The sequence below is a fragment of the Parus major genome, chromosome 26, assembly GCF_001522545.3.
Source record: "Parus major isolate Abel chromosome 26, Parus_major1.1, whole genome shotgun sequence".
Taxonomy (NCBI): Eukaryota; Metazoa; Chordata; class Aves; order Passeriformes; family Paridae; genus Parus; species Parus major.
The window spans coordinates 6,388,428-6,400,373 of NC_031795.1; the positions used below are offsets into that span (position 1 = coordinate 6,388,428).

Below are 11,946 nucleotides of genomic sequence, written 5' to 3' on the forward strand. Positions count from 1 at the left end.
CCGTGATGGGCTGTACCGAGCCGTGATGGGCTGTACCGTGATGGGCTGTGCCGAGCCGTGTAGGGCTGTACCGAGCCGAGCCGTGATGAGCCGTGCCGAGCTGAGCAGAGCCCCTTCCAGCGCTGCCCCAGCCCGGCTCCGGGACACCCGGTACCGCCGCTGTTTCCCCGCGGGGTCCCGAGGGCGTTCTACGCGTTCAGGCTCCCGAGGCCAGGTGGGGAGGGGGCGACCCCCTCGGCAGGGGCTGAGCTGCGGCCCCAACGCCCCGTGCCAGGGGAGACCAGCAGCAAGGAACGCTCCATGTGACAGACATGTGCCTCGTCCCGGGGTCCCTCCAGGGGATCTGGCACAGGGGATCTGGCACAGGGATCTGGCACAGGGGCTGGCACAGGGGATCTGGCACAGGGGATCTGGCACAGGGGATCTGGCACAGGGGGCTGGCACAGGGGATCTGGCACAGGGGATCTGGCACAGGGGGCCTGCAGCGTGTTGTGCCCCACATTAAGGTGACCCCGGTGCCGGTGGTGGGGCTCCGGCTCCCCGCACCCTCCATGGGCGGGAGGACCCGGCGGCTGCTCCCCCCATGACATCCAGCTGCAGGACAGAGCTCCTGTCCCTCAGCCAGGGAAAGGCAGCCCCAGGAGCCTGGCCCGGGCCCAGGCTCATAAACCGCTGCTATTTTAAGGGCTTGCAGACAATTTTTCTTAATTTATCAAGCCCCAGGCCAGGAGTTGGTTCCAAAGGAAATGCTTCCTTAGTAATAAAGGGAACCACAGAGGAAACTTTAAATGCAGCAGCCTCTGCCTCCTTGCCTTATCCAACAGCTGGGCAGTGACCTGGAAAAGCAGAGCCACCAGCATGAAAAGGAATGTGCCAGGGGAACAGGGCTGTGCAAACAAGTGTGAAGAGAGCATCAGGAGCAGCAGGGGTACCAGATGGCAGTCAGAGGGATGTGAGACAGCAGGGATGCTTCCAGCAGACAGCCCACCCTTGAGGAAGAGGTAGCTGCTGTTTGAATGCCTGAACTCCCAGAGAGAGACAGGCAGATTCCTTGGAGCCACAGCCCGCCCCACTCCCTCCCCCACAGACAGGAAAACCATCAGCCTTTTCTCCCTTCCATTCTGTGTGTAACGTTCCTGTTCCTTGACCAGACTGGCCATTGCTGCTGCCTCCCAGCCAGAGGCAGGGATCCAAGACCCCCAGGCAGCACACCAGTGGTTCCCATCCCCACGGGTGCTGGATGGATACTCCATGGGCCAAGGGCAGATGGACAGCGGCTCACGTGGCTCTGCGCAGGCCCGTTTGCTGCCTACATAAATTAATCAGAGCTAATTGGCTTTTCAGTAAGTCTTCTTTGCAGGAGCTCTGCAAAGAAAGACTTTGAAGTAGGACTGCGAGTGGCAGAATCTTTATTTAAACACACAGTTACACAAGGACAGGCTCCCGGCCCCAGCACCACTTCCTGCTCCCTTCAGCGTGGATGCCAACAGCTTCAAATCTCGTGCATAACCTTCTCCTTCCATTATGTGCACCCAGTTTATTTACATCTCACTGGTTACAGGAGACAAACAACATTCACCAGAGGTGACACTTGACAAGAGCTGGCTGCACCCAGTGACAGGACACAAAGTACTGGTGCCATGGAACCTTTCCCAAACGAGGGACCGTGGCCCAGCTCTTCCCATCCCCACACTGCCAGAATGAGACAATCCCTCACCCTGTAGGAGGATGCAACACTGCAGAGTGGAAATGGATGCTGCAGGTCAGAGACGTGTGTGATGCAAAAATCCTGTGCAGAGATCAACTGCTCCAGTTCCCCTCTGCACCACGTCTGAGATCATTAAGGAAAACATGGGAGCTGTCTTTCCCTGCCCTGGTCACGAGCTCTGGGCTAAGCAGATCCAGTGCAGTTAAGCTGTTAAGCTCACCTGAATAGGGCTGCTCTGTGTGAGGCTGCTAACTCAGAACCACTCCAAAATATAGACATACATTCATAGACTCCCCACACCAAGAAAGGATTTAGAAACTTTCCAGCTCAGCTCTCCAGTTAATAAATAATTGGCTCCAGAAGTACTGCAGTGATCCAAGGCCTGAGAGGATCGGGGTGGAACCTGTGGCACAGCCAGTGCCAGCACAATGGTTTATCCCTCCTCAGGGCTCTGGGTGCGTGGCAGAGCTTGGTCACTGCTCCAGTCTCCCAGACTGGAGACTGAGACAAGGTCCATGACAGAATCAAGGTGTGAGGGGCTGAAAATTGGGATCACAAGGCTGGGATGGCTATGTGGGGTCACAAATGAACTTGTGCCAGACTGAGTATTGCCCAGCTACCCATGGGACTTTGCTCCCATTAATTTAATCCCATCTGAGCCCCAGCTCCAGCAGCAGCTTCAGTGTCACTGGCCAAAGTATCACAGGGCAGGAGACAGGGGGTGACTGCAGCAGGTGTGAGTGCCCCAGCAGCTCCCAGGCTGTCACACAGTCAGCACAGCCATGGCAAGAGGCAAAGGACATGCCGAGGAACCAAGGAGCCTTCAAGCTTTTCACAGCATTGAGAAAGTAGCAGCATAAAAACACCCCTCAACCCCAGCATTCACTCTCTATCCAAGGCCTCTCTGTCTCCACCTGGGAGTGGGATGCAAGCAGGTGGAGGGGGATGCTCTGGACAGGAGCACAGACTGAGGCTCCAGGTTTCTTACTCTTCTTTCAGCTGGCTCAAAAAACAAGTGCTTAGAGGAGGAGTGGCCCTGAGGCAGCATCAACAATCATCTCCATCCAGGCAAGGTGAGCCCTGCTGCCCCAGGCTCATTCAGCATCACGTGTAGTTGCCAGGACCACCCAGGGGGATTACAAAAACAGAGATGTCATCACCAGAGCCCAGTTTGTCGTTGGCCAGCCGCCAGCCCCGCTCCTTCAGCACCCCTCGTGACCGCACCACCAGCTCCTGGGCCACCATGGTGTACCTGGAGGCACAGGACAGCACAGCTCAGCAGTGACCCCAAACCTGCTGATGCAGCATCCTGGCAAGGAGAGAGAAGCTAGAGGTGCAGGAAATGGTCCCTTGGAGAGTGCCAGGCTCAGCTATGCACATCCAGGGGAACAACGCACACTGTGGAGCCCAGAGGGATGCGTGGCCACACCACTGCTCTGAGGAGCCAGGCCAAGGGCAGGTAGTGGAGTGCACAACATGCCCATCTCCCTGGCCGCTGGCAGCTCACCTGCACGGGTCATTGGGCTCGTAGCTCGTCAGCACCTCCATCACCACACCAGCCACCTCCTTGTCATTGGTGACATCCCAGAGCCCATCAGTGCCCAGCACCAGAACATCATCAGGGCAGTGCTCATACTGCGTGAGGTCATAAACCCTGACCTGGAGGCGACAGGGAAAGATGCAAGGGTGAGAGGCAGAGAGGCAGAGGAGGCTCCTGCTGCACTCAGGGATCTGGTCCTGCCGAGTGGCTCTGGCCATTGCAGGAACCCCTGGGTGGAAGCGGCCGGCAGCCAGGCTTACCTCTGGGAAGCAGGACAGGAAAGGCTTGATGTGGATGTTGGAGCTGAACACCTTGAGGTCGTGATCTCCCAGGCCTCTCGTGACCCCAATTGTGGCCATCATCCGAGCCTGAAGAATGGGGAAATCAAAAGAGAATTTTAAGCAGCTTTACTTCCATTCACCAGCTGAGAATTGGTGATGACAGCACCACCAAAAAGGAGCTGAAATCCCCCAAAATAGTAAGAGCAGGCAGGGAACAACCTCAGCCACACTTCTGCTTCTTCAGTACTTTACCTTTTTGCCTTCCCCGAAGATAAGTGGGAACTTCAGGTCATCTTCTTCTATCTTTTTGTAAGCCCTGGTTAAAATAAGCCAGAGACAAGATGTCAGCAGGTGAAGGCTTCCAGCACCTCCACCGACCACTTGGGACCTGGGTACCCAGAGTGCCAGAGCCCCCTGGCCCGTGGGATGGGATGCCAGAGATGAGCAGCCACCAGAGCAGGACCCCAGTGCCACCAGCGGGTTGGGGGTTACCAGCCATTCATGTTCTGGTCCCTGTAGAGCATCTTCTTCCCCAGCTCCTTGGGCTGGATCCTGCGGGGGAACTCCAGGTGGGTGAACTCCTTCCCCAGCAGCTCGGGCCTTAGCAATGCCTGCAGGAAGAAGGGTCAGCTCAGCCACAGGGCTGGGAGAGTGGGCTCTGTGGACCCAGCCCTGCCCAGATCAGGATCCACCATCCACTGTGACTTTGGCTACAACATTCTGTGGTAGGATAACATCGGCCGCTCTTGAGCCACTTGAATGGGTGCTGGCAAAGCAGCTTCAAACCACCCAGCTGTGCTAAGCCAGAGGGGAAACTGGAGCTGAGGACAGCCATGCAGCACTCAGCAAGAAGGTGAAGCTTTTGCATAAAGAGTTTTGGGAAATAAAGATCTCTGAAAGGGATCAAACAATCAAACCCCAGCAAATTCCAGGAGAAGCTGGAATTTACCCAGAAGGAGTCATAGCTGCAAACCTCTCAGGGTGCCAGGCTCAGCGCAGGGCATGACACTCACCCAAGGAAAAGAGTGATAGGTCTTTTCTGAAACAGTGTCCCAGCTGTTACCCTGACAAGGGATGAGCAGCAGCACAGGGCCCTTCCCAGGGCAGCCCCAAGCTCTCATGGAGAACAGTGTGGAGGAAACTGGGAGCAGGGAGTGTTGGAAAATGCCGAAGGGGAAAGAAAAGCAGGGAGAGAAGAGGAGATCCCTTGGGAAGATGGAGTGGCAGAGGGTTGGTGCAGAGGCATGGAGACTCCCAGCCCACTCTGGGGGAGCCTTGACCACAGCTTCACGTGGCAGAGCAGCGTGTGCCTGTCCCCAGCCTGCACCCTGCCCCTCGCAGCCAGCTGGAAGGATTCTGATCACAGCAGCTTCCTCCTCTCGGTCATTCAAAAATAGATTCAAGAGAAAACACCTCAGTGTTTTTCCAAGTACATTGCAAGCCAGGAAATTTCATCCACCAAGACCTTCTCCAACACAAACTCCTCGCTTGTGCTGCTCTCAGAGAGGTCTTTATAACCTTAAAGAGTCTCTCTGAGTGGCACTGGGGGTTCATCCAAGAGAGGGACAGGGAGCTTTCAGGGCGAAGGACAGAAACCCGTTGGCACACATCAGCTCTGACTCTCCAGAGAGCAGCCAGGGAAGAAACTAGGACTGAGCAGGAGCACTGCAGCTCCTCTGACAGTGAAAAGGAGCAGGGTGCACAGAGGGAGCAGAGCCTTGCTCCTCCAGGTCACAGCAGCCCAGGCAAGGGACGCTTCTTGTTCCCTGGACAGCAACAGGGCAAGATAAACCAAACTGGCTCCATGCAAACGTACCAATCCAGCCCCATGCCAAAAGCCTGGCCTCTCCATGTCCTGGTTGTGCCAGGCTTGCAGTCACAGACCCTGACACTGAGCCCACAGCAAACCAGGCCTCTGCCAGCCACAAGACATCCCCATGCCAGCTCCCTGCATCCCAGGGCCTCTTCCTGTCCCAGGGAGCAGCCTGGGATGGACAAGAGCCAAGAGCAGGTCCCAGCCATGGGGCTGCCCTTGAGTCCAGAACCCCACCATGGCAGCAGCCCAGCAGGCAGCACAGGGGACTGGGAAGAGCCCGGAGGTGTTTCAGCAGGAAGGAGGTTAGAAGAAAGGTCTTTCTTACTAAAAACTGCAGCCTCTGCCTTTCTGTCTCTGGAGTAAACTCCCTGGACATTGGAATGATTTCCCCATTACGGATGATAATGGCCCTGCAATGAAACATGGAAGGATGAGATTAGAGAGAAGAAGACTTGGCGGAGGAGCTGAGCCTGGCTTTCCAGAGCTTATTCCCAGGAGTGGTGCAACCCTTTCCCTCTGCTGCCCACCCTTTTCCCAGCCCGAGGTGGGGGCTGGATTCAGTGTCCCCCTGGGCAGGGCATGGCATCCCTCCTGCCTGTGCAGGAGAGGGGCAGGGAGGAAGGGAGATGGGAGAGAAGCATGGGGCAGAGGAGAATGAAGCAGACCAAATCAATGAACAGGATATGGTTAGAAAAGGAGCAGCACAAAGGTGGGCACCCTCCTTTAGAGGGGAGCTGCACACAGCAGGGGCAGAAATTGCCTACAGCAAGACACAGATGTACATGCCCATCCCACACCAGCACTACCAGCTGCTGGGGCTGCTCTTACAGTTAAATGTCTCAAAAACACATAAAGGTCTGATTATGAGATGTTTCTGGATGTCATGGTAGGCCCAAGGATCTACAGCACTGGTGGATGTGAGTTGCCTCCAAAGATTTAAGGCCAGGCTGAGCTCATCTCTGGAAGTGTCTGATACCTGAGAAGGTAACACAGACTGTTACCCAGAGGCACAGTTACAGCCTCAGGGCCTGTGCACGCTGACATCCTGCATGGCTGGTGCCTGGCCGCTGCTGCCATGGAGGGGGACCTGCACCCAAAAGCAGAGGTATGAGGGATCTCCTTCTTTGTCCCAGAGCTGGAAGCACATCCAGCCTCAAAACATTGACCAGAGCCTGCATTAGCTGGTCTGACATTGCTGAGGACAAGGTAACCTGCAGCAGACCTCTAGTAACCCAGAGCAACTGTAGCTGCCCCATTCTCAGAAATGTTCAAGGCCAGGTCAGACAGGTCTAGTGGAAGGTGTCTGTAAATGGCAAGGGGTGGACCAAAATGAGCTTTAAGGTCCTTTCCTACCCAAAGCATTCTTTGATCCAATGATAAATACAGAGCAGTTCAAACCAGCTTCACCTGCAGTGTCACCTTTAGTGTAAGGTGGACCTGCCCTTCTGCCATTGCTTGGAGGTGTGGGCCCACAGGGGTGCAGTTCCAGTAGCCCACCTCTGGAAATACATATGGCAATTAAAATTGCCATAAGAGATTCCACTGCACTTATCTGCACATAGATTTGTGTCGTTCTCCTGGAAACAGCTCACTGCTATAAAGTGGACTCTAAATGACTTCTTGCATGTTTTGAAAGCTTTCCTGAGCACAGTTTTCACTCTCCAACCTGCAGCCCAGGCCAGTGCCAGCAGCAGGGGCCAGGGTGTGGTCCAGAGCCGTCTGGGTAGCAGAGAGGATGTTGTTAGGAAGAAAGGGAGCACATCCCAGATTTTGGGAGGCAATTCTACAGCCCTGTTTGTGCACCTGGCAAACGCAGAGATCACAGCAGGGTACATTGTCCCTGGGGTGTGAAGCAGGCAGGGGATGACTCTGCCCAGTCCTGCCACCTTCACCCTCCCCTAGAGAGGGATGGAGCTGGGCCATCCTTCTGGCATCACCCCACTCTACTGGGGTGTCCCCAGTCACTGAGCAAAAGGCGAGGGCTGTCCTGGGGGGCTGTACCTGCTGTCACCAGCGTTGGCCACGTAGAACTTGCCCATGAGGTAGATGGCAGCGAGGGCACAGCACCCCCCGGCCAGGTGCTGGGATGCTCGCTCCCGCTCGATCTGGTCGTCCTGGGGAGACAGAGAGGCTACAGGGTAGGTGGGCAGCCCCAAATAGCACCTGGCTGCACCAGCAGCACCTCAGCTCCAGGTGGGAAGCAGTGACCAGCCAGGGTACCTTTCCCCACACAGCCACAGAGTGGCTGTAGGGCTTGGAAGGCCAGGGGTGGCGTGGGGCAGCCAGGGATGTGGCGTCACTGGGGCAGGGGGACAGGCAGGACAGAGGAAGACAGGAGGGGAGCAGGTGGGCCTCCTGGAAAAAAGTGCAATGAAGCTTTCTGCACCCACACAGGCCTGGAGCTCAAAGCCTGTGCATTCTGAAAGCTCAAAATGCGGAGCATTACAGAGCCCTCCCCGAGATCATTATGCTTGGAGCCCTCCCTGCAGTCCCCTCCTTGCTGCAGAGCTGCTTTTTACCAGTGGGGTCAGTCAGACACAGCCAGCAAAGAGATGCTCCCAGGGGATGCCCTAGATGATCCCACAGGCAGGGGATCCTCACCATGTGCTTAAAGGCTTTCTCAATGGCACCGATCACCAGGCTCTCGTGGGACACCGCTTTCTCCAGGTGAAACCGTGGTGCAGCATCATTTGGGACCTCCCCACAGTCCTCCGTATAGGACATGGGGTTTGGATCTGCAGGACCGGTCTTTGTGCCGTGGGGGAGGCAGATGGGAGGTGGGGAGGGGTCCTGCAGGATCTCCACGAGGTCCCGGAGCTGCTCACAGATGTGCAGGTGGAGCCTCTGGGATGCCATGACAGCAGCACCGCTGCCCGCATGACCATCGAACAAGGCCCAGTAGTGGAAATAAAAACCTTTCTTGCCCTGCAGGGAGAAGAGGGAAGGTTAAATGAGCTTGCAAGGAAGCAGATGGGATGGGGAATTCAGAGTAGCTGGGGCCACCGGCTGAGGACAGTGACACGAGTCTCACCGGTCTCAGTGAAGGCAGGAACACTGTGGGCAGCTGACCGAGGGTGTCTGGACACAGCTGATCCCTGACTGAAGCCCAGCCCTGCATCAGGCACCTCGTGCCTCCAGCAGCCTCCAAAGGGGAGGCACCACGGCGCCAGCACAGCCAGCAGCCACCTCTGCAGCCCACCAGGGCACGTGGGCCACTGGTCGCCCTGGGCCAGCCAGCCCTGGTGTAGTCACGTGGGGATGGAGGGTGGTAGGAGCAGGCAGAGTGAAGGGCCACAAACCGAGGGAATCCGCAGTGTGCACACATTGCCGTGTGTCCCGTCTCATGCCCTGCTGCTGGGCATCTTCCCTGCTGTGAACCACCACAGCTCTCACCCCATCCAGCTCCCCGCTGCCTTCCCTGGATGGCAGCCGGCCCCTTGGGCTGGGCCTCTGCTCCACAAACACCACCTCACAGCATGCCTGGTCCTCATTGTGCTGGCTCTTCCCTGCGTTTATCACCCTGCCAGAAGGAAAACAGGTGTAAAGGTCCTTTCTTTCACATATCATGTTGCAGTAAATGGCATCCTGCAGCACCTCCTCCCCCCAACCCCAACTCATATCCCCGAGTCCCCAGGGATGTCCCCAGGGATGTCAGGGATGCCCTGCACAGGTGCTCCTGCCCTGTCCTGTCCCAGGTGTCCCAGACCCGTTGTGTGGGTTGATCTGGGGCCAGGAGCAACATTGAATCCCACCCACAGCAGGGTCTGGGGGGAGCAGTTGTCCACGCGCCTACCAAGGGAGGTGACCAGAAACAAACTGGGTTTGCTGAAGGTCTCTAACACTGCCCCAGGCAGAAAAATTGTCCCAAAACCTGCAGCAGTCTTAAATATACATGCCTGGGACACAGAGAGAAACACAGCCTCAGGCATGTGCCATAACCTCTTGTGGGGAGCAGGGGGCTCAGGGAAGGAGAGGAGAAGGTGATGATGATGAAACCAGTAGAACTTTTCCAAAAAGATTCACACTGATTTTTCCCAGCCTGTGCTGACACAGCAGATTTCAGGTCTAGATTGCAGAACCTGTTTATAGGAAGAAGCTGTAAACACAGCAGGGTGATTTTTCTTTGGGCAGACTTTCCAAGTTGTTTGCAGAAAGAACTCTTGGGACACCAAAAAAGGGGATTTTTCTCACTCTGGGTACTCCTACCCCACGATCTCCAGGGACAAATCAACATCTCATAAAGCTCTCTAGGATATCGGGAAGATCAGCTCGAGGAAGGAATACGGGAGTGAGCTGACAGCACTAAGCAGCAAAAGCCTTCCAAGTCTGATCTTCCCGTCCGTTTTCAGTTAGGGCTGAAACTCGCAGCTAGTGAAAGAAGACAATCAGGTCCTTGAAGGGGAAGTCTCAAGCAGGGTCACTCCCAGGAAAGCCCCGGCTCCCTGCTCCCCCCGAGTCCTGCCAAAGGCGCCGCAGCTCCTTCGCCCTCGGTACCCATCGGTCACAGCGGGTGCTGTGCAGAAAGCGCAGAAAACAAAACGGACAGAAGAGCCTAAACCCTTTCGGGGTCGGTAAGAGCGCAGCCCTCGCTGATGCTCTCCCATCACGAGCATCCGCAGCGCCCGCTCCTCGCTGCTGCGGCTGGAAAAGGGACAGACGCAGCTCCCCGCCCGCCGCGACCCACTTTCGTCCCCGAGGTCCCCGCTCCGGTGCCGAGCGGTGCCATCCTGCCCTCCCCAGGCTGCAAACCGCGGCCCCGCTCCCGGCCCCGCTCACTCCGCGTATCCCGTGCTCCAGGGCAGGCGGCGGCGGCCGTCGCGGGGACTCTGCACCGCCCGCCCCGTGTGGTCGTCGGCGCGGCGCAGCTCCTCGGGAGTCAGCTGCAGGAAGGCCGGCCGGCAGAACGCGGCTGGCGGCGGCGACCCCCGACCGGCCCCGGCTCCGGCCCCGCCGCCCCGGGGTTCAGCGGGGGGCTGCGCGCCCAGCCCCGCCGCCAGCTGCGCCACGGCGGCGCGCACCCGCAGCAGCATCCCGAGCTCGGCCGAGCGGAGCCAAACCGAGCCAAACCGAGCCGAGCGGAGCCAAATCGAGCCAAACAGAGCCAAACCGTGCCAAACCGAGCCAAACCGAGACGAGCCCGCCCCGCCCCGCCTCCCGCCCCGCCGCGGTGCGAGGGGGAGGGAGGGAAGCAGGCGCGGCAGCTCAGCACCGCAGCGCGTACGCGCATCACCCGCCGATATCCTGCGGCCGGCGGAGAACGAGTTCTCCCGGGTAATGAACCCCGCCGGTATCCTGCGGCCGGCGGAGAACGAGTTCTCCCGGGTAATGAACCCCGCCGGTATCCCGCGGCCGGCGGAGAGCGAGCTCTCCCGGGTAATGAACCCCGCCGGTATCCCGCGGCCGGGTGGAGCTCGGGCTCTCGCGGGGAGGGACGCGGCACCCCGCCGGGAGCCCCGGGAAATACGAGCCGTCCCGGCCAGAAAATGCTCTGGGAAAGTCTTTTCCCGCTGGAGGTGGGGCTGCGGGGGGACAGGCTCTCCCTGTCCACGCATTTTGCCGGGAGATGACTTTCCTAACTGGATCGTCCCAAGCCTCCAGCAGAGCCGCCTACCCGGGACAACATCCCCGTCCAGCGCCAGGAGCTTTGTCACCCCTGTCGCGCTCGTCAGCCCACGCGCGGCCATTCCGGGCTATTAATAACCAGCAGCCTGCGGAGGAGCAGGAACGTACCGTGAGAGAGCTGAAAGCCGAACCTCTCCCTCCCTTTCACCCAGGATGCTGCGCTCCAGCGTGAGCAGGATGCGGATTTAGCTGATCCAGTATAACACATCCTCCCTGGCTGGGAGGGGAAGAGTCGCCAGCGTAAACACCATCGCTTGCACAGCCTGACCCCCCTGCCTCTGGGCTCAGAAAAAAAAAATTCAAAACCACAGTAGTTGCCTACTGTAAAGGAAAACTGAGGCTGTTTCTTGAAATCTGTGTGCCCCAGTGCCTCAGTTTCACAGAGCAACCACTTACTCCTGTCACCACGGGGCTTTTGCATTGTAAGTTTCAAGCAGAAGCAGCACTGAGAAGCCCTCCAGTCTTTAGCCATCTTCAGCCAGAGGTCTTCAAACTGTACAGAAATGACTCCATGGTACTTATATTCCCACCTGCTAATCCCAAGATTTAAGATCTTAAGTGCACTTTAAAGCTCTTTCAGTACCCTTCGGGACCTGATCTAGTGGGCAGCACCCCTGCCTGTGGTGGGCAGCTGGAACTAGGTGATCTTTAAGGTCCCTTCCAAACCAACCGTTCCAGCCTGAGACCAGCACCCCTCTAGTTCCTCTCCAGCATTCACGGGTCCTCTCTTCCCCTCACAGCATCCCTGTCCAGCTGCTGGTCACACATGGGGTGCTCTAAGGTATTCTGAGTGCAATACCATCGTGTTACTAAGGCTGAAAATCACTGGATTCTCCAGTGAATGTGTCTCCCCACTGTGGGACTGCTCCATACTGCTGAGTCACCAGGATGCTTTCCTTGGAAAGAAGGAATTGGCAGTTTCCAGACTGACTTCTGCAACCCTGCTGTATTTATTTCCATTATGTTGAGCACGGCATGG

General features: G+C 57.4%; 1 protein-coding gene across 1 annotated transcript; it reads right to left on the bottom strand.

Annotated features, from left to right (window-relative positions):
* Positions 1-1,392: 1,392 nt before the first annotated feature.
* Positions 1,393-10,585, bottom strand: PPM1J (protein phosphatase, Mg2+/Mn2+ dependent 1J). Its single transcript, XM_015650607.3, has 10 exons — positions 10,122-10,585; positions 8,739-8,865; positions 7,947-8,270; positions 7,347-7,459; positions 5,671-5,755; positions 4,022-4,140; positions 3,782-3,845; positions 3,509-3,616; positions 3,216-3,367; positions 1,393-2,960 (listed from the first exon to the last, which is right to left on the bottom strand). Exons 1-10 carry the CDS (start codon positions 10,373-10,375, stop codon positions 2,813-2,815), a joined length of 1,494 nt encoding a protein of 497 aa, XP_015506093.3. The 5' UTR covers positions 10,376-10,585; the 3' UTR covers positions 1,393-2,812.
* Between the last annotated feature and the right edge of the window lie 1,361 nt (positions 10,586-11,946).

Excerpts from the sequence above, each read along its gene's own strand:
- PPM1J (XM_015650607.3), bottom strand. The coding sequence starts at position 10,375 with ATGCTGCTGCGGGTGCGCGCCGCCGTGGCGCAGCTGGCGGCGGGGCTG. Across the intron at positions 7,460-7,946 it reads AGAAAGCCTTTAAGCACATG|GACGACCAGATCGAGCGGGA; the intron begins GTGAGGATCCCC and ends CTGTCTCCCCAG. Across the intron at positions 5,756-7,346 it reads GCCAACGCTGGTGACAGCAG|GGCCATTATCATCCGTAATG; the intron begins GTACAGCCCCCC and ends GTTTCATTGCAG.